Source organism: Ornithorhynchus anatinus, chromosome 6 (genome assembly GCF_004115215.2).
Source record: "Ornithorhynchus anatinus isolate Pmale09 chromosome 6, mOrnAna1.pri.v4, whole genome shotgun sequence".
NCBI lineage: Eukaryota > Metazoa > Chordata > Mammalia > Monotremata > Ornithorhynchidae > Ornithorhynchus > Ornithorhynchus anatinus.
The window spans coordinates 24280313-24304663 of NC_041733.1; the positions used below are offsets into that span (position 1 = coordinate 24280313).

At 42.8% G+C, this 24351-nt stretch overlaps 1 protein-coding gene across 4 annotated transcripts in view; it reads right to left on the reverse strand.

The window, feature by feature from the left end:
- The window catches only part of GPC3 (glypican 3), a 429039-nt gene that overhangs the window by 114503 nt on the left and 290185 nt on the right, over positions 1-24351 (reverse strand). For all 4 annotated transcript variants that reach the window (XM_007666179.3, XM_029067025.2, XM_029067024.2 and 1 more), the window contains one exon: positions 3075-3195. In XM_007666179.3, the coding sequence (XP_007664369.2) occupies positions 3075-3195 (121 nt within the window). The remainder of the gene's footprint in view (positions 1-3074; positions 3196-24351) is intronic.

The following is a 24351-nucleotide window of genomic DNA, read 5'->3' on the forward strand; positions in this document are numbered from 1 at the left end:
AAGAGTGACACAGTCCAGCAAATTCCAGGATGAAAGGAGCTTCAGAGAGCTAAAGCCCTTTCCCAGAATATTCATCCTTGCACTCATCAATAACTCCAACTCAAGCAAAAGACAGGCCTTCACCTTCAATCATCAGGGAGGCTACAGATGAACCCTAGCTCCTGAAAATGAAAGACCCACTCCACCTGCAGGTTCTTGGTGGACAAGGCCTGACCTTGCCCCTTTCTCTCAAGGCTGCACTTTGGTACTGGCATTGTGGAAATCATATTTAATCCCTTCCCCTTCTCCCTTGGGGCATCTTTCAGGGTATCTAAAGCCCTCTTAGACTCATGCTACAGCTTTGTGGCTCATCTCCTGTCATGGATTTCCAACACCAGTCAGGGATAAAGTAGGTATTTCAAAACTTTCAAGAGGTGACAAAAATATTATCAAGAAGGTTAAACAACAGGCTCCTGGAAAACCAAGAAAACCTAAAGGGATTCTGACAACTGCCCCAAAATCCTATTGGAACATACCTCCGCAGCTATAAGTCATAATACAAACAGCAAATGAGCGCTTCTCAGAGACTCTCAGGAAGCAATCAAGATTTGGCAGAATGGCCAGATGACACCATCGAGACTGGTTCAAAAATGAAAAAAACCTACTCGTTGCAAGCCAAGAAATACACCTACACTGCTTCACAGCCATTAATGATCATAACAAAATGGAGACCTACAAAACCTGCAAAGGGGGAGTCAGATCTTGCTAAGTGCACAGCAAGTGGATGGTGTTCATGGGTGTTGTGTTGTCCTTCTAAATCTACCTCGGAGGGAACAAACGTCCAGCTTCTGGAGTTGGCTCATCAGTGTCGTCTACAAAATATACTCAGCATCAAATGGCAAGACAAGAAAATCAATGATGAGGTCCTGGAATACAGTCATGACCAGCATTAAAGGAACATGGCCTAGTGGAAAAAACACAGGCCGGGTAGTAAGATGATCTGGGTTCTAATCCCAGATCTGCCAAGTGCCTGCTTTGTGACTTTGGGCAAGTCATATTACTTCTTTGTGCCTCAGTTTTCTCATTTGCAAAATGGGGATTCAATGTCTCTTCTCCCTTCTACTTAGACTGGCATCCCCATGCGGGCAGAAACTGGGTCTGACCTGATTAACTTGTATCTACTCCAGCTCTTAGAATAGTGCTTGGCACATAGTAAGTGCTTAACAGATACCATAAAAGAAACAGTGCTCAGCACAACATAGCTGTGCTGGGTGGGCCACGGGAGACAAACTGAAGCACCACCTAAAACAGCGAGATAGAGAGGTGGAATGATGGAGGGACCACTGAGGCAGACAAACCTGACTGGTGAGTAGCGAGCACGAAAGGTGCTTGCTCTCGGCACTCAAAGGCTCCACAAAGATCAGAATACTAAGTGACAGGTTCAAAAACATTCGTCTGTATGGGACAAATCTAATATCCCAGTAAGAAACAGTTTTTATGTGCAAACAATGTTGAAGACTGCGTCAGTTACACATCAGGCCTTTCAGCCACATTTGACCACACGGATAGGTCTTATGGTCAGTACCACCACAGGGGACAGTTACAAACATCGTCACTTCTAATATTTTCTTCACAGGGAGTTTAACTTCTGAGATCTTAAAATGACAGGTACCAGGTAAAAGACAAGTTGCCTTTTTCTCATTCAGAATTTTCTGGAAAAGCTTTCCTTTAGAACTGATACATTCCATGCTTAGTCTGTCAGAAGTTGAACTTAATAAAAATTTTCCAAACTTTAAAACGAGCTGTTTTTAAGTCACATACATAGGGCAAAATACTTCAGCATGGGAGAATTTGCACAGTTCAACTTCAACATTGCAAACTTTGTATACAACCAGGCCTCAATGAGAAACAGTTGTTTTCCACATAACCACACATTTACAACAGTGAAAGGCAGAGCTGTTCAGAAGACAATATTGCTTTTCTTTAAAGCTGTGACATTTTCGGTGCTAGTCACATAGTAAAATACTTTTAAAAGCAATAGACTGAAACACCACAACCTCAAATTAGCATGGGTTTAGATAATCTGTACCCTAAAACCTTCAGATGCTTTTAGAAATATAATTTTGTTATTACCAATTGGCCTTTGCAGAACATTACATTACTCTGAACATTCATAAAAGGAACAGATCTGCTATTTTCTGTAACTGCTATGGCATGTTCATGTCTTCGGCATTTTCGCAATGTAATTTACAGAGAAATGGCATGGGCCAGGTTAGTCCCAAACACTTTCTGGAAACTACAAATGTTTCCACTAAATTTTTTATTAAACAACAAAAACATGCTGATGGCATCAGACAGAAACCACATTTCTGGCCTGGACTTGTGTTCCAGCCTTGGCCTGAGCTGATGGCACAGAGTAAAGGCCACTTTAATAAGAGCTAAGGATTATCATGCCAGTGATGTGCAGAGCAGTGGTAATGCTACTGCTTTAGGACATACTCTTAACTTTCTTACTGTGTTACCGTAGAGAACTGTAGGCATGTGCAAGAATAAATACTCCCAGAGAAGAGCACAAACAGATGGTACCTCTAATTTTTATGTTAGTGGAATTTCATGGGAAAAGTTAGTGGATTTTCCTCTTGAGAGGAAATCTGCGCTTACAGGTCAAGTGAATTTGGTGCTGTCACCAATCAGTGTCAGCATTTATTTATTCAAGACAGCCAGACTACCATGATAGCAGAAGGAGCCTTGAAAGAAATTAGGTTGGAGCTACACATGTGTGGTTAGTGGGGACTGTTCGGGCAAAATCAGGATCTTTCTGCTCCAAACCTAAACTCTTTCCCTCCCGAGTAGGATTTTTTTCCTTCAACGGGTGATAACATCTCCATTTTCTGCTTCCCTTTGTCTAGACACAGATTTACTATAAGTTCATGGTATTTTTAATTAAGGATAGCACTATTTAGTTTCTTCATTGTACTTAATAATAAAAGCCTGAGCCAAATTTATAACAACACATACACTGAAACACCATAACTTCCCACTGTGGGATGAAGCCAGGCCCTTCAGATCCCTTTACTGCTTAATGAACCACCTACCTGGTTAATGTGCTTCAGTTTGTCAATAATCTGATTGATTACTGGCTCAGGGCCTTTGGTTTTCAAGTCGTGATGGCCAAACTGAACTTTGACTCCATTCCTGACCCCCTGATGACTGTACCTGAAAGAGTGAAGGCAAATAGAGGTAAGAAGAAGAGCGTGGCATAGTCACTGTGAAAGCAGACCATATGTTTTCTCAAAGTTTTCAGGTCACACTATCAAGAGAAATCCCACTAAAGGAACTCAAGGAAGGTTGCTGAAGCCTTTGGGTGAGGAGTTGAGGCTGATCCCAAGCTCCCCCATCTCCCCATTATCGATTTCATAAGTAAATGGCAGAAATAGGAATTTCTCAATCAATCATATTTAAATCAATTGCATTTGCAGAGCACTGTACTAAGCGCTTAGGAGAGTACAACAAAGTTGGTAGACAAATTCCCTGCCCACAACAAGCTTACAGTCTAGAGGGGGAGACAGACACTAATATGAATAAATTATGGATATGTACATAAGTGCTAAGGGCCTTAGGGATGGGTAAATAAAGGGAACAAATCAGGGTGACATAGAAGGGAGGGGGAGAAGAGGAAATGAGAGCTTAGTCAGGGAAGGCCTATTGGAGGAGATGTACCTTCAATAAGATTCTGAAGGGGGGAGAGTAACTATCAGATATGAACAGGGAGGGAGTTATAGGCCACAATCAGGACAAGGGCAAGAGGTCGGCGGCAAGATAGATGAGATCAAGATACAGTGTGTAGGTCGGTATTAGAGGAGCAAAGTCTAGGCAGCAGAGTGAAGTATGGGTTGAATTGTATTTTCCAAGTGCTTAGTATAGTGCTCTGCACAAAGTAAGTGCTCAATAAATATGACTGAATGAATGAATGACTGGAGCTGGGAGAGACGGGAGGCAGGGAGGTCAGCAAGGAGACTGATACGGTAATGAAGGTAGGACAGGATAAGTGCTTGGATTAATGTGGTAGCAGTTTGGATGGAAAGGAAAGGGAAGATTTTAACTTTCTCAGGAAAGTTAAGGCCAGTGGAGACTGGGTTACCTTATCCCTCAGGAGGGAGAGTATGACATCCTGGGGACAATTAGGGAAACGATCTGTGTGTCTCAGATTCCCTGAAGTTCTGGCTCAAGCCATGGCCCCAGGCTCCTCCCACACTGGCCCCTGTGGCATGGTTGATTCCAGCCAGAGGCTCCCAGGAGCTTCCCACCCTGTTGGGATCTATGCTGGATGCCTTCTCCAACACTTCCATGACCCCCAATTGATAGGGTTCACCCAGGCTACTCTCAGTGGCCCTGACTTGAGAGGGAAGCAAGTACATTACCACTGAGGAGGAAAAACATACAGAATAGATACACTCTCTGCCTCCTCCTCTCCCCCTCCCCCATCACTTCCTGCCGATCTTGTAGTTAGATTTCCTTCCAGGAGGCCTTCCCAGGCCCTGTGTGGCATAAATTAGGCCCCTCAGCTCCCCTCTGTGCTGCATATGGAAAGAAAGCATATGGGCTAAAGTGAATGTTTGTGAATATATTCCCCAGGGGCATGACATAGGTCTTACTTCAAATATCCAAGTTCCTAGAATACCATTGAGAACACTAAAAATATCAGAAGGGTAAATGTTTAAACTCTGTGGTAGTTCTGTCCCTTTGTATCAAGTTACACCGGCTTCCAGTTGGATGATAACTAACTAGCAAATTGTGTCACTGCCTTATCCCACCTTTGCCCCGACACTGCTACTCCAGACATTTTCTCCAGCTCAAGGCAAAATATAGTTTTCTTCTTTTATTCTCTTCCACAGTGTGGAAACATCAAGCCATCAAGGTAGTTCCCCCTAATCTGAACACCTTCTAAAAAGTCTTAAACTAGCCCCTGGCTCCCCTCCATTCAGTTCCGAAAGTGCTGATGGGTGCTTACGTATTAGGGTTGATTTATTTGAATCTTTTATTATGAAAATTAGTACTAAAGCTGTTATGTTATACATTGTGTGATTCTCTAATTGTTCCTTGTGATTTAGGTTATTAGGATTTACACAAAATAAACTTAGGATACTTATGTTTACTACCTGTGGAAAACAAAGCTTAAAGTATTTCTAAATCAAAATTATGACTTTGGAAGCTGTTGAAATAGGGGGAAAATATTTCAAACTTTGGAAATCTGCCCCATTCAATTTTAGTCTTGTACTCTTGTGCTTTTTTTTTAAAAGAAAAACCTTTAAAATATTTAGTTCAATGAAAAGTATTTCCCAGAATTTTAAAATCCACCATCACTTCTGGAATCTGGAACACAGAAGGAAAAAATTAAAAAGGAAGCTCCTAGACTTTATCTTCATAGGATGATTTTCTTTAAGGAGCTAGGTACCTTCTGATGGATAATAATACTGCTACTACTACTAACTGTGGTATTTGCTAAGCACTTATTCTATGCCAAGCACTGTACTAAGGGCTATGGTAGGTACAAGATAGTAAAGTCAGGCACAGTCCCTGTCCCACATAGGGCTCACAGTCTAATTAGGCACCAGGACAGTATTGATTACCTGTTGTACAAATGAGGAAACTAAGTCACAAAAATGTTAAGTGACTGGCCCAAAGTCATACAGCAGGCAACTGGCAGAGCTGGAATTAGAAGCCACATTCTCTGATTCTCAGGCCTGTGCTCTTTCCATTAGGCCACGCTCAGTGGAAAGAGCCTGGGCTTCAGAGTCAGAAGTCACGGGTTCAACTCCCGGCTCTTCCACTTGTCAGCTGTGTGACTCTGGGCAAGTCACTTAACTTCTCTGTGCCTCAGTTACCTCATCTGTAAAATAGGGATTAACTGTGAGCCTCATGTGGGACAACCTGATTACCCTGTATCTACCCCAGTGCTTAGAACAGTGCTCTGCATATAGTAAGCGCTTAACAAATACCAATATTATTAATATTATTATTTCTCACCATTATAAACTCAGTCTAGTTCATGATGGAGAGGATGCTCCTTTGAAATGGAAGTATCATTTACCACCAAAGGAGAGAGGCAGACGTAAATCTTTTGAAATGATTCTGAGGAATTTTCAGATGGGGTTAAACCTGTTACAGCCAATGGGATGTGCTGTCCCCACAGAACTATCTGTGGACACGGGACTCTTTCAGGTTCTCCGCTGCTAAAGCTGAGAGTCCTAGCACAAATCAACCTCACCATTCATTTCGGAAATTGAAATCGACTAAGCTCCAAGCTCACCTGCAATACTGGCAGTGCAACTCAGTTCAGTGGAGCGGAGAGGAAATGCTGCTTGGAAATAGGTTAACAATGACCTGCCTGCTTGCCACCAAGCAGGAAATCAGATGTTAAGATGAAGGACATCAGAATTTGATTTGTCATTTCTGGAAAAAAAACCCTTTAGATACTTGCTCCAGAAGAACAGGCATTTCCAATTCTGCCTCAAAAGACACACAAAACCAAGAAAAAAAAAGTTCAACTGGAAAAAGCCAAGTAGTTGAGCCTTCAACTGCAAGACCTACACCTACAAAACCTTTAGATTGCAAATTCTCCCTCTAAATGGCAAGCTCCTTGTGGGCAGGGAACATGTCTACCAACTCTGTATATTGTACTCTCCCAAGCATTTAGCAACACTGCTCTGCACACAGTAAGCACTCACAATAAATATGACTGATTTTGCATGAAGACTGTCTTTATGAGTACTCTAGTTGTAGAAGTAGTAGTAACATTCATTCATTCAATCAATCATATTTATTGAGCAATTACTGTGTGCAAAGCACTGTACTAATGCTTGGGAAAGTGCAATATAACAACAGACAGACACACTCCTGCCCAAAATGAGCTCACTGTCTAGAAGGGGAGACAGACATTAATATAAATAAATGAATGGCATTTATTGAGCACATGCTGGCCCTGGATTTTCTAGGGACATTTTTGATAAAGTAGAATCTCCTCATCCTCACCACTTCCACTTTGCCAACTGCCCTTCTTTTCCCTCTCCCTCTCTTCATCTACATTTTCTTTTGACAAGTATAGTGCTGAAGGATTGCTATGTGAAGTCCAGAACCAAGGGTAAGGATCACTAAACCTAGGTGCATGGCTCCAGACTGGATCCTCACCTTGAAGGAAACTCCATTCAGAAGAGCCATTGGATCCATACCCTTGCCCACAAATGCCGAAAGGCTCTAGAAATGGAAAAAGGGAAAGTTTTTCTGTGGTTGGTCCAGATTAGAGGCCTTGAAAAGTGTCTTTTGGGAATAGGCAATCTAAGTGCCCCTTCACTAGCCACCCTCATGGGGAGTGGACCTTGAGAAGCACATAACACTGAGTATGCTACACTGGGCATATAGTCCAGATAATGACATCATGCATAGCATGAGGTAGAATTCCCCCGGATGCTACAGTATTTCTTGGAAAAGGCCCCTGACCCCTTCCCCATGCTCTATAGCTTCAGCATTTTCCTCCCAGAGTCCTTTGAACAGGAGTGCTGCTTCTGAATCGAGAAACTTGGGGGAATCCAAGGCAGAGAGAGGTTGGGAGCAAAAAACAACAAGCAAAAATACAGGACACGAATGTGTCCAGTGCAGTATCAATACCAGACAGGGGACAGACCAGCTGATAACCAGAGTGTCCCATACAAAACCACATAAACCTTAGCTTCTCCCCTCAGTGAGTTTCCACCAATTAGTGAATGCATTTTTCTCTCCTGCACCCTGTCTCCGCCTTTCTATTTTCAAAGTCTTAGGGAGCCACTTCTGTCCCTTTTGCATAATGTGCCATGGATTTGCTCCTAGCAATAGGAATGGGGCTCCATCCCTCTCTAGAAGGATATTAGGGCAGAGGTAGCCAACTAGTTTGGAAGTCCTCAGCATGGATTCCTGGGTTAGCTCATAGGCTAGTGTTCAAAAAGGCCCACCAACTCTAGATGCCCTCACAAACACCAGGACCACCTTCCTTTGAATAGCTGCCCTCCACGAGGAAGGCAGTTATATATACTTTTCCTAATGATTAGAATCTTATAACAAAAGACATTCAAATCACTAAGGGCAATTGAAGACAAAAGAAGGGAAATGTTGAGCTTAATCTCCTGCTTAATTCAGCACCACTGCAACAGCCTTAGTACACATGTGTTACCGTCTTAAGGGGCCTCTCTCAGCACTGGGGAATTTTACATAACATATGCATGCTGTTACCAGGACACAAAGGGAAACAGTTAAGGATGTCATTGTAGTTTTTGCATTAATTCAGAATTTCATTTTCCTCCTTTGGCTATGGTTTGGTGATTAGAACAATAATTTATCATTTTATATGGTGCCACCGATTTACATGGTCCTTTACAGGACACAGGATAAAGCACATTTTAGCCATGGAAATCACCAACTAAACCCAGCTCAGAATGACTGGGTGAAGCAAAAGTTTTTAGCAAATGTTGATTTCATGGAACAGGTGGGTTAATCTATTTAGTTACACTCAATCAAACTAATTGCAAATTTCAAGTCACTCCCGAATAGAATTTTTCCTCATTTATGCTATACATTTCAGTGGTGAAGGATTGTGTCATGGATCATAAAACTTCTGAAATAGCAGCACATGATTATCAAGGGTGTTTTGTATGTGAGGAGTATTGTCTAAGAAACATTGTCCTTAAGGCTGCATCTTTCCAATCATACAACGTTACACTTATATGGACAAAAATGAGAGGGACATAATATTCCTCAGACAGGATATTTGAAAAACTGAAAATTTACAAAATAATCTTACAAAAATGACACCTCCATCCATTTTATGACTCAGACTTTATTGGTACTTGCAAAGAAAGGTCAGATAAAATTAGCTACAAAAAGAGGGATATTGTGTCATTTTTCAGGGTGAGGAATAACTTTGGAAGAACTCAATTAAGTTTTCATTCACCACCCTACTCATTTTGTCCAAATTCTGAAGAAATTCCCAGGACTTATGCTCCTACACCAACATATCCCTAAACCTTTGCCTTCCTAACCAAAGCCGCCTAGATGATCCCAATCTCAAACTAAAATAAGGGAGAGGGTCCCTATTGCTTTTCTTACATTTAGCAAAAAGTTAAAAATTGTTTATTCCTCAAAGACTACAAGAGCCTTGAGGGCAAATACTGAAAAGAGGACAATCCCTAGAAAAGATCACATGGGGAAACAGCAATGTTAAAAAGTTAAACATATTCCCAATTACTGATTTGGCAAGTAATAATAATGTTGGTATTTGTTAAGCGCTTACTATGTGGAGAGCACTGTTCTAAGTGCTGGGGTATACAGGGTAATCAGGTTGCCCACATGAGGCTCACAGTCTTAATCCCCATTTTACAGATGAGGTAACTGAAGCACAGAGAAGTTAAGTGACTTGGCCACAGTCACACAGCTGACAAGTGGCAGAACCAGAATTCGAACCCATGACCTCTGACTCCCAAGCCTGTGCTCTTTCCACTGAGCCATTTACACTCACTCCCTCGGTGAACTCATCCGCTCTCACGGCTTTGACTACCATCTCTACGCAGATGACTCGCAGATCTACATCTCCGCCCCTGTCCTCTCCCCCTCCCTTCAGGCTCGCATCTCCTCCTGCCTCCGGGACGTCTCCACCTGGATGTCGGCCCGCCACCTAAAACTCAACATGAGCAAGACTGAGCTCCTCATCTTCCCTCCCAAACCCGGTCCGCTCCCAGACTTCTCTATCACCGTGGATGGCACGACCATCCTTCCCGTCCCGCAGGCCCGCAATCTCGGTGTCATCCTTGACTCGTCCCTCTCGTTCACCCCACGCATCCTATCCGTTACCAAGACCTGCCGGTTTCACCTCTACAATATCGCCAAGATCCGCCCTTTCCTCTCCACCCAAACGGCTACCTTACTATTACGGGCTCTCGTTATATCCCGGCTAGACTACTGTGTCAGCCTTCTCTCTGACCTCCCTTCCTCCTCTCTCGCCCCGCTCCGGTCTATTCTTCACTCCGCTGCCCGGCTCATCTTCCTGCAGAAACGATCTGGGCATGTCACTCCCCTTCTTAAACAACTCCAGTGGTTGCCTATCGACCTCCGCTCCAAACAAAAACTCCTCACTCTAGGCTTCAAGGCTCTCCATCACCTTGCCCCTTCCTACCTCTCCTCCCTTCTCTCTTTCTACCGCCCACCCCGCACGCTCCGCTCCTCTGCCGCCCACCTCCTCGCCGTCCCTCGGTCTCGCCTATCCCGCCGTCGACCCCTGGGTCACGTCCTCCCGCGGTCCTGGAACGCCCTCCCTCCTCACCTCCGCCAAACTGATTCTCTTTCCCTCTTCAAAACCTTACTTAAAAATCACCTCCTCCAAGAGGCGTTCCCAGACTGAGCTCCTCTTCCCCCTCTACTCCCTCTGCCATCCCCCCTTTACCTCTCCGCAGCTAAAGCCTCATTTTCCCCTTTTTCCTCTGCTCCTCCACCTCTCCCTTCCCATCCCCACAGCACTGTACTCGTCCGCTCAACTGTATATATTTTCGTTACCCTATTTATTTTGTTAATGAATTGTACATCGCCTTGATTCTATTTAGTTGCCATTGTTTTTACGAGATGTTCTTCCCCTTGACGCTGTTTAGTGCCATTGTTCTCGTCTGTCCGTCTCCCCCGATTAGACTGTAAGCCCGTCAAACGGCAGGGACTGTCTCTATCTGTTGCCGACTTGTACATTGCAAGCGCTTAGTACAGTGCTCTGCACATAGTAAGCGCTCAATAAATACTATTGAATGAATGAATGAATGATGAACCCCAAGAAAACTCTTTTTCCCACATATTTAAGTGTCCAAGTCGCTTCGTAGCAGGCAGTATGTCTATAGGATCAGACTTTGGTGAAAATGTGTTCAGTTAATGAAGATAATAAGCAGACTTCAGTTATAGTATAAAATTGAAACATACTATATTCTCAGAGTGCCATCTTGTGGTGGTCCCATATCACTGCACAAAGTTGCCATACCACTAGACAATTTTTAGCTATGGATTATAATAATAATAATAATGATATTTGGTGAGTGTTTACTATGTGCCAAGCACTGTTCTAAGCGCTGAGGTAGATACAAGGTAATCAGGTTATCCCATATGGGGCTCACAGTCTTAATCCCCATTTTCCAGATGAGGTAACAGACACAGAGAAGTGAAGTGACTTACCCAAGGTCACACAACGGACAAGTGGCAGAGCCGGGATTAGAACCACGACCTCTGACTCCCAAGCCCGTTCTCCTTCCATTGAGCCAAACTGCTTCTCATTATAGTACAGAGTACTGTACAGAGTACTAGTACAGAGAAGTTTTAAAATTCTAACAAAAGGGAAGAAAACCAAAATTTTGGCCATGACTGTATCAATCACACACACACACACATACAGATCAAATCTCACCATTAAGTAGCATCGACTTTAACTTGAAAGATGTTCAACTTCCAGTGGAATTTCCCCAGTAATGTGGAGGAACCTACTTGCTATGAAGGATCTGTGTCCACAGAAATTGCAGGAGGGTTTCTGCTACCCCTTCTGTGGACAGCAAAGCCTGGTCAGGGGCATTGGAATAATTTACCCCTCCTGATGCTAACAACACGAAAATACATGGACTGGCCCTCTGGGAACTTTGGGAACCATTCCACTTCTGCTGTCCAGGTCAGTGCCTCTGCCCTATTTGGAGGTAGTTTGGGCAGAGGGGAGGGGAGGGGAAACCCAGAATAGCAGCCTGGGTCCTTGGGGCATCAGTGGAGCACTATATTCACTTGAGTTTCTGGGTGCTAATAGCTCTTAAAGCTGTGAACAAAAGGTGGGGAACTGGAGGAATGTTCAGAGTCCCTGGGAGGAGCAGCTCATCTGGGGAGGTCTTAAAGCCCTGCCCCTGAAAGAGCTAACCCATCAATCCCATAAAAATTAGAAATAAAGCTACAGTAAATATGTTAGAGGAGTAAAAGATATTTGTAAAATGAAGCCAAAAATCAAATCTAGATTCTTTTCTTTGTAGAGCTCACAAAAGTAATACATTTCTTGTTAACAGACTTGCTCCTTCAATGAATCAGTAGTAATTACTAAGTGTCAACTGGGTACAAACACTGTACTAGGCAACTGGAGGAATGAAATAGAGTAAATGGAGAAATGATTCCTGCAGAAGGAGTTTACAATCTGGTGGGTGAGGCAAACACTACAATAATTTACTGACAGGATGATTAAGGAAAAGTGTACGTCTACTTGAGTAAGTGCTTAAGTAATAGGATATGTAAGATATATACGTAAGTGCTATGAGAAGTCAGTTCACCACTATTTGAGTGGCAATGGAAGCATTTAAATGGAAGTTAGCAGGGTCATACACTGGGGAAATTAGACATTTATTGGAGAAGGCCTCTTGGAGGAGATGTGATCCCAAAAGGGGTGTAAAAATGAGGAGATGTGGGCTATCAGATTTGAAGCAGTAGGGTGTTTCAGGCAGGAAGAAAGGTGTGAGCAAGAGGTCTGAGTTAGGAGACACTCAAACAAGTTTGCTTGAGAGGAACAAAGAGTATGAGCTGGAGTGTGTGGGAGAAGAGTGGATAAGCATTAAGTGTCTTAAAGCCAACTATCAAGCATTTCTGCTTAACAGAAATTTGAAAAAATGGAATCAGTAACCATTGGAGGTTTTTGAGTAGAGAGATATGTACCAAATGAAGTTTTAGAACAACGATATGGACAGTGGGACTGGACAGAGGGTAGTACAGATTGGGGAGAAAAGAATTTAGAAATACAGGGACCAATGATAACCATAGTGGCTGTTTGGATGAAGATGAAGTGGAGGATTCTGAAAATGTTATGAAGGAAAAACAGACAAGATTTGGCAACAGACTGAATTGTCAACTCTCATGGGAAAATTAAGTAGATGGGAAGCTTGAGGTGTTAGCTGAATATCCATCTACAGCTATACTGTACTCTCCCAAATGCTTAGTAAAGTGCTCGGCACGCAATAAGTGCTCAAAAAATATGATTAATTGATGGAGGTCCTGGAAGCAGGAGAAAATGTGAGATTACAGAGATGGGGAGAAGGTTCAAGGCTGGAGAAATATATATGAAAATTGCCTCCATAGAGGGGGCAACTGAAGCTCTGGGAGCAGATGAGCTTGCCAAGGGAGTGAATGTGAAAATACAAGGACTCCCAGACAAGGTCCCCCAAGAGTGAAGGATATCCTCAGGGGCCACCCACAGTTGAAAGGTGAGAGACAGGGGAAAGGGAAGCAAAAGGGACCAGAAGAAACAGCCACAGGGTAGAAGAACCAGGAGATAACTGGGTCCATAAAACCAAGGTAGAGAGTCTTTCATTCAATCATTCATTCATTCATTCAATCGTACTTTATTGAGCATTTACTGTGTGCAGAGCACTGTACTAAGCACTTGAAAGAGTAGGATACAACAATAAACAGTCACATCCCCTGCCCACAATGAGCTTACATTCTAGGGTGGGGGAGACAGACCTCAATACAAATAAAAGAAATTACAGATATGTACATATGTGCTGTGGGGCTGAGAGTGAGGGAGGGCAAAGGAGGGAGTGACCTACAGTGTCAAAAGCAGTGGAGAGATTGAGGAGGATTAGGATGGAGTAGCATTCTTTAGATTTGGCAAGAGAGGGGATACTGGTGACTTAGTGCGGATTCAGTGGAGTGAAAATGGTGGAAACCAGATTATAATAATAATAATGTTGGTATTTGTTACGTGCTTACTAAGTGCAGAGCACTGTTCTAAGTGCTGGGGTAGACACAGGGTAATCAGGTTGTCCCACGTGAGGCTCACAGTTAATCCCCATTTTACAGATGAGGTAACTGGAGGCACCGAGAAGTTAAGTGACTTGCCCACAGTCACACAGCTGACAAGTAGCAGAGCCAGGATTTGAACCCATAACCTCTGACTCCCAAGCCCAGGCTCTTTCCACTCAGCCACGCTGCTTCTCTATAATGTTGGTATTTGTTAAGCGCTTACTATATGCAGAGCACTGTTCTAAGCGCTGGGGTAGATACAGGATAATCAGGTTGTCCCATGTGAGGCTCACAGTCTTCATCCCCATTTTACAGATGAGGTCACTGAGGTACCAAGAAGTGAAGTGATTTGCCCACAGTCACCCAGGTGACAAGTGGCAGAGCCAGGATTCAAACCCATGACCTCTGATTTCCAAGCCCGGGCTCTTTCCACTGAGCCACACTTCTTCATGGAAGATTATGGAAGGTTCAGATTATGGAAGGTTAAGAAAAAAGTTGGAGAAGAGGAAGAGGAGCAGCAGGTGTACAACCACCCAACTAAGGAATTTGGACACAAGAGGAGGAGGAAGATGGGGCAACGGCTGGAAGATTCAATAAAATCCAGGGGTTTTCTTAGACTGGGGAAGACTTGAATAGGTTTGAAAGCAAAGTGGAAGGAGCCGTCATAGAGTAAGCAACAGTGATCACAGTCAGGGTAGTAAGAAGAGTGGGTAAAACTGTTTTTAGTAAATGAGAAGAGATAGTAACAGAGGCACGAGAAGAGGTGGTAGGATTCAAAAGCAGGAGGGTAATCTCCTCTGAGGTGGCTTGAAGACATTTTGGGTTGGGGAGGTGAGGAGACTTTAGGGAGTTCATGTCTAAGAGTTTTGATTTTATCAGCAAAGCTTTGGTCATCAGGGACATTTCAAAATGATTATGGAATGATTCACAGAAAAATCTAACCAGAAAAATTTCACCATTGAAAATTGGTTATGCAGTCCATTAACCATCTAGGTGACTTCCTTCTAATTGCTCAGGAGATTACAATGTATCCATAAAATTAAGGAAATCAAGGAGTAGAACTGGGCTGCCACAGATAGAAATCAAAGGCAAGGAAGAGATTGTTGTACTGCAATCTTCTAACAGAACTGAAAACTGGCTTTTAACTAGTTTGGTGTAGACAAAGTATGTGAGGGTGTAACTGCATTATAAACCAATTACAGCCTTGTTATGAATCCCACTGTGAAAGAAGCCTAAGAGATTGGTTTTAGATGGGATTTGGAATAGAGTCAAGAAGTCATTTAAACATAGAATAACAAAGAATCTGTTCCAGATGGTGAGGAGAGTGTGAGAAGGAGTTTACACCCACCATGACGACACAAGAGAGTGTGGATGTAGGATGAGGCGGGGAAAAAGGATGGTGGTGGTTGCATTTAGGAAACCTTAGGCAGAGGAGATGAAAAATAGCAAAATCTATAGGAGCATGAAGACAACGTGAAAGAAACTGAGTAAGAAAACCAAAAGCAATTCCACTAAATCCTTTTAGAATATCCAGTGTTGCCATATAAGGAGTTGCAATGTGGCAGTCTGGAGATTGATAAAACTAGAAAGTGAAGATATATTTCACAAAATAGACAAAGAAAGCAGAAATAAAGATTTCACAGAGAAATGTGAATGAAATTTTGGACAACGTACAGAGTCAGTTCAATTAAGCCCATACAAAAATAAAGCACACATACAATTTTAAACTTAGACCACACGAAAAAGGTATCAAAACAAGAATATCCAGAAGATTCATTTTATATTACTATTGTTCATACCAACGCACCAGTGACCAATCCATGAAAGATGGTCACAGCTGTAATTCCTAACCATTTAGAAAGAAGAAGAAATGGGCTTATATTTAAGTAAGAACAATTTAGGTTGGACAGGAAGAAGAATCTCATGATAGGAGAAGATTGAAAACTGAAGAGGCAAAACAGAGTAGGAAAATATCAAAATGTCTAACCCAGAAAAAGTGGCTTATTATGGAACTGTCTTTAATGATATCAATCATTTAAGTAGGAAAGCTACAATACTAGAGGCAAAATGACAATTGGCAGTGATTTGTTTCTTTCAAAAGATTAAAATACCATGAGGCAGATGCTTAAAGAAAATGAACATTTATGGTATTTACTATTAAGTAAAAATGTTATGGGCTCAGAGCCAACAGAAAGTCTTGGACTGGCTACTGTGCAACCTTTGAATTTTAACCACTAGAATTCTTTCTTAAGTTCCATCCCATTCAAACTTTTGAAGCAAAGAATGTGCCTTTAAATACGAAACGTGTACTTCATCACAGTGTGGGAAAACGGCGCTCAGTTGCTTTCCAAAACAAAGCTACCACCAGAGATTTGAGACACAGGCAAAGCTCAGCAGGAAAGGTGCACTATGGCTCCAAACACATGCACACTAACCTGGTAGCTAAGCAGGCCCTGAGCTGGCCAAACCTTCATTTAAGTTGTTACAACAGTGCAATGTCCCCACCTGTATGCCTCTCCTGGGCATCAGTTCTAATGCCAGTGCCATTCCAGAGTGGCGGCAGTGCCAGACCCTGAGATAATCCACTTCCCAGATTCCAGAGAAGAAAGCACCTACAGGCTCTCATAGGAGTGAAGGCAGTAAGTACAGATATAAAACATTTCACGTCATATAGCACCACAGCATAAATATGGATTAGTTATCAGAAAACCATAGGCAGGGGTCGGGAGCTTCTCTTGAACCAAGTACATCTGTATTGGATACAGGCCCGCAAGGATTCTTGCCTGGCTCCCCCCATATTACCACCACACTTCCCAGGCCTGCACCTCCCCTCTCCCTCTCTCTCATCTTCCCCATCCTGGGCTACCTTGATCTGTCTCTCTCTGGCATAACTTCCTCTGCTTCTGCTGCCACAACCCCTGCTGTAGATCCATTCATCCTAAATAAACCATGCGCGATTGATCCACCGATATGTCCTTCACTATGGGACATGGTCTTTATGTGAGTGTAAAATACCCAAAGGGAGAAAAAGATAACACATTTACTCAAACTTTAAAATGGAAGAACAGTTTGGAAAGCAATAGCTTGTCAGTGGCTGGTGTTTATAATTTGACTGTGATAGAGAAAAATTAATAAGTGAAGGGTCTTTATGAAAACCACAGATTTCCACAGCAAGGCCTGATAAAGAAATTTATAGGACAAACGCTTGCTCAAGTAATCTAGAGTTTGGTTATGCCAGGAAATTTAATTTACAACTAAAACAAGGGAAAAAGAATGAAAATCTTCTCTTTTCTCAGTAAAACTGTCATTGGGTTTGATATCTCTGACAGCATGGCAGATGTGCCATTGACATTCAAAGCTATTTCATAATTTATTTTTAAAGTTTGTTCATACAATCATGCTAAGGAGTCCCAATGGAATCAAAGAATGTAATGCCTTTCAAGGGATTGGCCAAAATCTGCAATTCAAATATAGTTATACTGTGGTCAGATCTTCTATTTGGTTCCAGGAAAATAGTGTTAAGTGAATGAGCCAGAAAAATGGTAGAGGTTCCCATAGGAGATAATGTAAAGAGCACACATGCATTAACTCCCATTCTCTTCTGGACCCCCTCCAATCTGGTTTCCGTCCCCTCCACTCTACCGAGACTGCTCTCTTTAAGGTTACCCATGACCTCCTTCTTGCCAAATCCAATGGCTCCTACTCCATTCTAATCTTCCTTGACCTCTCAGCTGCCTTTGACACTGTCAACCATCCCCTCCTCCTCTACACCTTATCTCACCTTGGCTTCACGGACTCCATCCTCTCCTGGTTCTCCTCTTATCTCTCTGACAGGTCATTCTCGGTCTCCTTTGCAGGCTCCTCCTCCCCCTCCCATCCTTTAACTGTTGGGAGTTCCTCAGGGGTCAGTTCTTGGCCCTCTTCTGTCCTCCATTTACACTCACTCTCTTGGTGAACTCATTCGCTCTCACGGCTTTGACTACCATCTCTACGCAGATGACACGCAGATCTACATCTCTGCCCTGTCCTCTCCCCCTCCCTTCAGACTCGCATCTCCTCCTGCCTCCAGGATGTCTCCAACTGGATGTCTGCCCGCCACCTAAAACTCAATATGAGCAAGACTGAGCTCCTCATCTTCCCTCTCAAACCCGGTCCTCTCCCAGACTTCTCTATCACCATGGATGGTACGACCATCCTTCCCTTCTCTCAGGCCCACAACCTCGGTGTTATCTTTCACTCGTCTCTCTCGTTCACCCCACACATCCGATCCGTTACCAAGACCTGCCGGTCTCACCTCTACAATATTGCCAAGATCTGCCCTTTCCTCTCCACCCAAACGGCTACCTTACTGCTACGGGCTCTTGTTATATCCCGGCTAGACTACTGTGTCAGCCTTCTCTCTGATCTCCCTTCCTCCTCTCTCGCCCCGCTCCAGTCTATTCTTCACTCCGCTGCCCAGCTCATCTTCCTGCAGAAACGTTCTGGGCATGTCACTCCCCTTCTTAAACACCTCCAGTGGTTGCCTACCAACCGCCGCTCAAAACAAAAACTCCTTACTCTAGGCTTCAAGGCTCTCCATCACCTTGCCCCTTCATACCTCTCCTCCCTTCTCTCTTTCTACTGCCAACCCTGCACGCTCCGCTCCTCTGCCGCCCACCTCCTCACCGTCCCTCGGTCTCGCCTATCCCGCCGTCGACCCCTGGGCCACATCCTCCCGCAGTCCTGGAATGCCCTCCCTCCTCACCTCCGTCAATCTAATTCTCTTCCCCTTTTCAAATCCCTACTTAAAGCTCACCTCCTCCAAGAGGCCTTCCCAGACCAAGCTCCACCCTTTCTCCCTCTGCTCCCTCTACCCCCCCTTCACCTTTCCACAGCTAAACCCTCTTCTCCCCCCTTTCCCTCTCCTCCTCCCCCTCTCCCATCCCACCCCCTCAGCACTGTACTCATCAGCTCAACTGTATATATCTTCATCATCCTATTTATTTTGTTTATTTTGTTTAATGAGATGTTCATCACTCTGATTCTATTTAGTTGCCATTGTTTTTATGAGATGTTCTTCCCCTTGATTCTATTTACTGCCAGTATTCTTCTCTGCCTGTCTCCCCTGATTAGACTGTAAGCCCGTCAAAGGACAGGGACTGTCTCTATCTGTTTCCGACTTGTACATTGCAAGCGCTTAGTACAGTGCTCTGCACATAGTAAGCACTCAATAAATACTACTGAATGAATGAATGAACAAGAGTAAAAATATTAACCAAAACAAATTACACACACATATATTTATATACAAAGAGATAGATAAAAATACAACAAATATAATTACCTGATGAAATAGCAATGAAGAAGCATAGACTTAAATACTTTGAATTGGATATTTTCATGTCCATACAAATACAGATATCCTTATTGTCAAGGTAATATCTTTCTCATCCTCTTCCGTAAAAAGGCACTTGGTGTTAATAGACTAGCAGTGTCTGTTATAAAAGTTCCGATTTTATCTAAGCTACACACCTCTGCCTTTGAGGAGCTAAACAGAATGGGCTATAATCATTCTACTCAAGTTAGTCAAAATACCTCAAAGGGAGGGAAAGGAAAGTGATCAAGTCAAGGTAAACTTTGCATGATTATCTTGGAACAAGTGGGCACTGTATATAATTTCAGCATTAAAAATCTAAAGCAAGGGGACTATAGTGAATGAAAGCTAAAGAAGAGGTGTTATAACGGGATTGTTGTAAATGTAAACAAACTAGACAGTATGAAATAGCCTCAGGGGAGAAGCAGCGTGGCTCAGTGGAAAGAGCACGGGCTTTGGAGTCAGGGCTCATGAGTTCGAATCCCAGCTCTGCCACTTGTTGGCTGTGTGACTGTGGGCAAGTCACTTAACTTCTCTGTGCCTCAGTTCCCTCATCTGTAAAATGGGGATTAAGACTGTGAGCCCCACGTGGGACAACCTGATTCCCCTATGTCTATCCCAGCACTTAGAACAGTGCTTGGCACATAGTAAGCGCTTAACAAATACCAACATTATTATTATTATTCTCAACAGTCTGATTAGAATGTGCACATATCTTCACTTAAATACTCATGTACACACTCGTTCACTTGGAACTTGCCTGTGGAGAGGTGAGTAGGGAGAGGGACAGAAGAACAGGAGACAAAGGAGGAGAGGAAGAGGAAGAAGGTGGTTCACTAAATTACAGGATGTTAAAAGATTTCTTAAAAGGTGTTTCCTTCTTCCAAAAACTGGCAAACATATCTACTTTATTCCAAAGCCACTGAGGTCTTGTTGTGACACCTAAAAATGAAATAAAGAGCACAGAGCAATCCCCAAACCCCAATTTCAGTTTCTAATTAAGGAAACTGCACTTCCATCAGTGACTTAGGACTCAGTAACCTGATACTGACATTCAGTGAGATTTAGTTCTACAAACGCATCAAATATTTCTGTTCTGCTTCAGAGTCTATGGAGAAATCAGTGCACGGTAGCTTTAAAGAGAAACAAGTCTACCACCTGATATTTGTAAAGGAATGACAGGTCTTCAAGATCACATGGGATACCATCACCAGAGAATCCCATGGTGGTGGGATTCAGATCCTCCCACATAAACCTCACCTGTTCCAAACTTTTAAACAACAAACATTTTTTAAAAATAAACAATTCTCAGCAGTGAGGAGCCCATTTCAAATTGCCCTATTGTCACCACAGCTGCCTTTAAATACTTTGTTCTTAGAGTCTGGTTCATGTTATGGAGTGAGTGCATACAAATGCTCCATTGTATAGTGCTGTGCTCACTTAAGGTGATAGACAAATAATATATGGTAATCACAATCATAAAATGAATAAGGTTCCAGGAAAGCACTATTAGGCCAAACGGAATGGGGTCTAAATTGCTCTGTGAAGTATAAAATTCTAAAGAAAGGCTTACAATGGTGCACAGTGATGCTTATAAAGACAGATAAGTCAAAAAGCACCAACACCTTTTGATCTTTGGATCTTTGAGAACAATAATAATTGTCTCAGGTCTTTTCCTCCTCTATCTCTCTCCCTCTGTATCTGTCTCCTTGCACCTGTCCCCTCCTTTCAGCATTTCTCAAGATCCTCCTTTATTGTTGTGGTTTCATGGGAGGGCATCTAATTCTCATTCAGGATGGAGGTGTTCAATATTATTCTGAGCAATGGATACTGAATCTGGTATCTTTTGTTTCAAAGGCCCACTAACAGTTATGAGGTGTCAGGGGGGATTTTTTTCCCAGTCTTCTTTGAGTCTTACTGAAAATGCTGAGACTGCAGAAACCGTGAAACTTTGGAAACACCTAATGTAAGTATGAAAATAAGCACTGGCCCATAAGCCCAGAGGCTACATGTAACAGAAGATAAAGGGATTGGGGGAAAGGGGAGAAATCTAAGGAAAATTAGGCAGTGATTACTGAAAAACTGAATAGTACAATCTCAGACTCTCCTTTCCAACCCCTTTCTTTAAATTTTCAGTGGTGTTCCCTGAGTAAGAAAATGCTAGTGTTTCCTCAATCAATCAGTGAGGAGAGCATTAGAAGGAGTCAGAGATGGTTGTGAGCTGGAGCCACTACATATTTTGTCTGAAAAATAGCATTTTTGAAAACTCCATGAGACTGATCTAACACAATAGTAAGAAAATAATTCTCTTTTTCACACACTTCACATAATCTCTAAGTAAGCTCCACACTCTTGTTCTTGACTTCCAGATCCTCAACTGCTGTGACACAGAGAGGGTGGCAGGGAAGGGTAGGAGGAAGAGCTTAATTATCTCAAGATATTAGTTTTGGAGACTGGAGCTACGGGGCTCCAGCTGTTTGTCTGAGAGAGATCAGCCACAATGTGGTTGAAGACCCAAAGGCAGATTTATGGAATTTTCTCTCAAAGATAGGGGTCAGAAGACATGGTTGGGATCATGCATGTGGCATGGGACACAGAAGGTTTGGATTAGGTGCAATCGCCCCACAATCCGAAAATGACACCAAAATGCTTAATAAAAGTAAATATCCTAGACAATGCTCACGATTTGCAATGTTTTTGGACCCAGTGGAAAATGGATTAACTGGTATAGCCTGGAAGGCTCTGACCTACAAGGTACTATACTAGGACCTATAAAAAGAGTGTCCTAGTTTGATAGCTTGGGAAGAGTTTCCACAAGGGAAAATAAAGCTGTGGAGAACATCAAACAGTGACTACATCGACTTGTTCATCCCAAGCGCTTAGTACAGTGCTCGAACATAGTAAGTGCTCAATAAATACTATTGAATGAATGAATAGAGCCACAATTAGGAAATTATTCACTGAAAATGATACAACTACCTATTATTACTTGTGGCACCCTATTCAACCTTGCCCTTAGGCAGGGGGATAGAAGAAAGATGGGATCAGAGGATTGAGTTGGGCTGACAAAGCTTCCAAACCTTTTTCCTTTCCTCTTCACATATGGAGTGTAAGCTTACCCATTAAATAATGGATAGTGGGTGATAGGTAATGGATATTGTTTCAAACAAGAATTTTATGACCTTCAGATTCTGTCACTCTCAACACACTTCATTTCATATGGTTGTTTTCCTGCTTAATGTCACTGATTTTACAGAGTGATGATAAGGGTGACTTTTACGGGGAATGATTGAATTTAACAAGCAATATACTCCTGAAAACAACTCTACTTAGGGGAACTGAGATTGTTGGGTTTCACATGCCACCCAAACATCATAATATTGATAGTCACACATTGCAGTCCAGTGTCCCACAGAGATGGAGATGTTTATGACCTTCTACTCACAAATTGTCCAGAAGCCAGCAGTGTATTCAAGGGAAGGGGAAGGATGGATGGCAGTCCAGGGGACCCATCTCTGGGAAAGCCTAAATGTGGATTGAGTAGGTGGGCCAGTGATGCAGGATGGATCCATGAGGTAGCTACTCCAAACCCTGGGACTTGCTCTCATCCAAACAACGCTCTGGGTCAGTCACAGAACGGCCTGACCAGACCAGGAGGGGGAAAAAGAATTGATGAGACCCTGCCTATCAGAGGGAAAAAATACCAAGGAATCTGACATATCAATGTTCCCTGCCTCATCTTCTGAGGATCTAACCTCCTTTAATAATTACACTAGAAAATGGTCACTGAGAAAACAAAGCATTAGATATTTATTTATTTTAACTGCAAGGGCAGTAATAATAACAATTATGGTATTTGTTAAGTGCTATGTGCCAAGCACTGTTCTAAGCACTGGTATACACAGAAGGTAATCAGGTTGGACACAGTCTCTGTCCTAGACAGGGCTCACAGTCTTAATCCTCATTTTACAGATGAGCTGAGGCACAGAGAAGTTAAGTGACTTGCCCAAAGTCACACAGCAGACAAGGTGTGGAGCTGGGGTTAGAACCCAGATCATCTGACTTCCAAGCCTGTGCTCTTGCCACTAGGCCATGCTGCTTCTCTAGGTCATTACTTGCTTCAGGAAAATGCCAGTGGGAAAGAAATAGAGGGAGAGAATGAAAGATAAAGGGGAGAAAAGGGACACACCTTTATAAATATCTCAGAACAATGCTTATGGCAGCTAGCCGATTAATCTATCTTCCATCCTTAAGTGGGATACATCCTTTTACTGATAAAATGCTCAGAACACTGCAAAGTGTAAGTGCCAACTGGAGACACAACTTATCTCATGACAATCTTATGGAGCCTTATTTTTCTTCCAAGTCAGGGAGTTGGATACTTATTGTGCTTTTCAAAATTCAACAACCCATTCATTAACAACACTTTGCAAGGGAAAGACAGGATGTAGTTTTAAAAGACCTAAAATTGTGTGACATTTTCGGGTGCCAATAGGAAAGATTTGCCCCAGATTTCAAGTCAGATGGGATGCTGCCAGCATTCTTCAGCCACATCAGGGAACAATTAAGGGTTGAGAGGCTCCTTGGCTCCACGTAGGGTTGACTGGGGTACAGTCAGGGGACTTCAACCCAAGATTCCCACTCGATTGTGCTGTCTGCCTTGTGTCACCCTGCTGCCACCTCTACAATTTGCTCTCCTTAGAACACCTGGAGCTAAGTGAAAGCCTTGGTTGGCCAGTCCAGTGAACAAAGCAGCTTCTTGTGGGAGGCCTACTATGAGAAGAAAAGGTAAGTGGGGCTTGCTAGTTTTGGAGTAGCCCAAGTTAAGGATCACGGAAAGGTTAGGGTCAAGAATGCAATCACTTCAGGTTCTAAAGTTTCTGTTGCTGCTAGATTACCTATTACTGCAAAATAAGACATAAGAATCAAACCTGAATATATACTAAACATTTTTAAATGAAAGAATTGTTGTACTGGATAATCACTATATTCTAAGTACTCCTCTAAGTGCTGGAGTAGATAAGATACCATCGGATTACACAGGTCCCTCTCCAAGACTCTCAATCTAATGGGACGAGAAAACAATTATTTAATCCCCATTTTGCACTCGACAAAACAGGCTCAGAGTCATACAGAAGGCAAGTGGCTGAGTTGAAATTAGGACCTAGGTTGTTCAACTCCCATTTCTGTGCCCTTTCCAC